Below are 3,807 nucleotides of genomic sequence, written 5' to 3'. Positions count from 1 at the left end.
ACACACACACACACACACACACACACACACACACACACACACACACACACACACACACACACACACACACACACACACACTTACACTCACACACACACACCACGCACACACGACGACACACACACCTCTGCCGCCACCCCGCCGCCCCCGCCCCTTGCCATTGCTGCCACACCCTCCGCCGCACCACCCACGCCCCCGCCGCCCTCACCGCCGCCACGCCACTGCCGCCGCTACTGCGACAGCTTCGTAGCACATAGTCGCTGTCAGAAGAATTAATCATCGCTGGTTGATATCTTCATGAAGTCTACCGGCGGGGGACGGCGACAGACCCGGGAAAGCTCTGAATAATAACTGCCCATAACATCGATCTCCCTGTCCCCTCCCCCTCCTCCTCCTCCCCCGCCGCGGCAGCAGCAGCAGCAGCCTCATTCTCCTCTTATCCATCATAATCCAACTGCAGGAGACATTCCGCTATCTCTCCCCTCCTCTTCATCCTCCTCCCCCTCTCCCTTCCTCCTCCTCCTCCTCCTCCCCCTCTCCCCTCTTCCTCCTCCTCCTTCTCCTCCTCCCACTCTCTCTCCTCCTCCTCCTCCTCCCCCCCCTCTCCCCTCCTCCTCCCTCTCTCTCTCCTCCTCCTCCCTTCTCTCTCCCTCTTCCTCCGCCTCATCCCTTCCCCTCCTCCTCCCCTCTCCCTACTTCTCCTCCTCCTCTTCCCGGCTACAGCGAGCACACTCGGGGGAGAAGCCGGCGTTTCTTCTTGTTCTCGCTACACGTATCTCGTATCGCTAGGCGCGTATCTCGGCGAATCTCTTTGATGTCGTGACTTCGATCAATTAACGATAATTAAATCTTGTCGGCGATCGAGGGGAAAATGAATCCGCCACGTCGATGGGGAACTTATGTCGTCATGGTCGTCGGTGGCGGCGGTGGCGTCGTCATTGTCAATATTTTTGGCAGCAGCGGCGGCAGCGGCGGCGGCGCAGGCGTCATCGTCGCTGTAGTCGATTTCGTCGGTTTTGTTATTGGCGTCGTCGTCGTCGTCGTCGTCGTCTTCGTTGTCGTTATCGTTGTCGTTATCGTTGTTGTCGTTGTCTTCGGCAGAGTTCTGTCGTTTGCGAGATGTAAATGCGAGAAAAAACGCCTAGGGGGCGCTGGTGATGCAGAGAGGACGTGGTAAACAGATCTATGGGCGCCTCTCTCTCCCAGAAGACGCGCTCAGGAAATGATAGATATAAAAGTCCAATTTACCGCTCGCGAAAAAAACGCTATTTCAATTAAAAATCGAGGCTCGTCCGTTTTGCGTGCGTGCGTATTGGGACTGTTCATGTTTTTTTCCATCGCTTTTTTACATCTGAATAGTTCTAGCCGATACGAGTGTTTTGTTAGATAATTTGCACAAACACGGCTATTCATACTCTTGCTGCTCACGCATTTTTAAATGGCCGGCGTTGCAATTTACTACAGATGACAGACGCATTTTAGATGGAACTGTAATTAAAATATAAATTTTCATTTTAAATAACTACTGTAATTTATTAAATGCTGTAATTATGATTTCGACATATAGATGGCGATATGGTAAACAATTTTATAATTAATTGGTTAATTAATTAATTAATTAAATTTGTCAAAATGGTCTTCTCTGTTCATACAGCGAAATCAGTGTCAATTAAGTTCATCATCTATCATAAACGATTTTGTCTTAGGTCAATAATATGTTATACTACTTTTACTACTATTTTATACTATACTAATATAATCCCCGCTACTAAAAGCTTTACGATACTATTTTAACCATAGGCTCCCTGGTACTATTATAATTAAAGACTCTCTGTACTATTGCAAGTAGTACTAACTGGATACTATTCGGCACTAATAATTCTGTGGTACTAACACAAGTTTCGCACTAACATTAACCGCACTGTACGACCACTAACCGTGTAGTCGTCAGTCCGTCAGTAACCAGTGTGCATCAGATGTAAACCCTCTGTAAAAGCCCTCTGTAAAAGACTCTGTAACGATGTTTTTTAGAATCTCATCAGAGTGCCAACGAGCGACGACTGCTCAAGCATCTACTGGAGGACTACCAGCCGCTGGAGCGACCCGTCGTGAACGAGAGCGAGCCCGTGCGAGTATCGTTCGGCATAGACCTGCAACAGATCATCGACGTGGTAATGTCTCATAGTTATACCGCCACATAACCGTGAGGTATTACCACGTCTGTAACTGTAACTGTAACTGTAACAGTGACTGTGACTGTAGCGGTAACCGTGAGGTATTACCACGTCTGTAACTGTAACTGTAACTGTAACAGTGACTGTGACTGTAACTGTAACAGTGACTGTGACTGTAACTGTAACAGTGACTGTGACTGTAGCTGTCACAGTCACTGTTACAGTTACAGTCACAGTCACTGTTACAGTTACAGTTACAGTTACAGACGTGTTAATGCCTCACAGTTACCGCTACAGTCACAGTTAATGTTGCTATTAGAGTTAGAGTTACTGTTGGAGTCACAGACGTGGTAATGCCTCACAGTTATCGCTACATTCATAGTTACTGTTACTATTACAGACGTGGTACTGCATTGCAGATACCGCTACAGTTAAGTCACTGTTACTGTTAGAGTTACTGTTACTGTTACAGACGTGGTAATGCATTGCAGATACCGCTACAATTACAGTCACTGTTACTGTTAGAGTTACTGTTACTGTTACAGACGTGGTACTGCATTGGAGATACCGATACAGTTACAGTCACTGTTACTGTTAGAGTTACTGTTACCATTACAGACGTGGTACTGCATTGCATATACCGCTACAGTTACAGTCACTGTTACTGTTAGAGTTACTGTTACCGTTACAGACGTGGTACTGCATTGCAGATACCGCTACAGTTACAGTCACTGTTACTGTTAGAGTTCCTGTTACCATTACAGACGTGGTACTACATTGCAGATACCGCTACAGTTACAGTCACTGTTACTGTTAGAGTTACTGTTACCATTACAGACGTGGTACTACATTGCAGATACCGCTACAGTTACAGTCACTGTTACTGTTAGAGTTACTGTTACCGTTACAGACGTGTTAATGCTTCACAGATACAGTCACGGTCATTGTTACACAATGGGCTTGACTGTAGAGTTAACTATATAGCAAAGCCTGGGTCTGTTTACCCGCAGTTACTGTTACAGCCACAGTCATTGTGACACCGTGGGGTTGACTGTAATGTTAACTGTATAGCTGAAAGGGGGTCTAGTCGCCCGGGGTAATGGCTCCCAGTCAAAGCTACAGTCGTAGTGACTGTCAGAGTTACTGTTGCTGTTAGGGTTACAGTTACAGTTACAGTTACAGTTCTAGCGTAATAAACAAACTATCTAGTCTATCTACGTTAGGTTCACGTTTGCAATAAAATCAGTCCCAGCAGAATTTATACGGACAAGTACGGGTTCATGAAATCCGGGTAAACGTTACTGTATATGAATTCTGTCATTAATTGCATTGAAATTTATTATTTTAGATTATTGCGTGTGTGGCGTGTGCTGTGTGCGTATGTGCGTGTGCGTGGGAAGAGTGAAAAAGTAGAATTTTCTCGAGATTGTACGAATTCAACAGCTAATTTTGACAGCTAAATGGAATATACACACACACACACACACACACACACACACACACACACACACACACACACACACACACACACACACACACACACACACACACACACACACACACACACACACACACACACACACACACACACACACACACACACACACACACACACACACACACACACACACAC

At 46.2% G+C, this 3,807-nt stretch overlaps 1 protein-coding gene across 1 annotated transcript in view; it reads left to right on the top strand.

Moving 5' to 3' along the window:
* Positions 1-411: 411 nt before the first annotated feature.
* LOC106815272 (neuronal acetylcholine receptor subunit alpha-7-like) overlaps positions 412-3,807 on the top strand; it is a gene marked incomplete at its 5' end in the record, with an annotated part of 48,803 nt that continues 45,407 nt past the window's right edge. Inside the window, 2 exons of the mRNA XM_014819717.1 lie at positions 412-453; positions 2,030-2,171. Coding sequence (XP_014675203.1) covers positions 412-453; positions 2,030-2,171 — 184 coding nt within the window. The remainder of the gene's footprint in view (positions 454-2,029; positions 2,172-3,807) is intronic.

This window comes from Priapulus caudatus, unplaced genomic scaffold (assembly GCF_000485595.1).
Source record: "Priapulus caudatus unplaced genomic scaffold, Priapulus_caudatus-5.0.1 Scaffold1077, whole genome shotgun sequence".
Classification (NCBI taxonomy): Eukaryota; Metazoa; Priapulida; class Priapulimorpha; order Priapulimorphida; family Priapulidae; genus Priapulus; species Priapulus caudatus.
The sequence above is the reverse complement of the archived record's forward strand: the minus strand, read 5'-3'. Positions and strand labels throughout refer to the sequence as shown.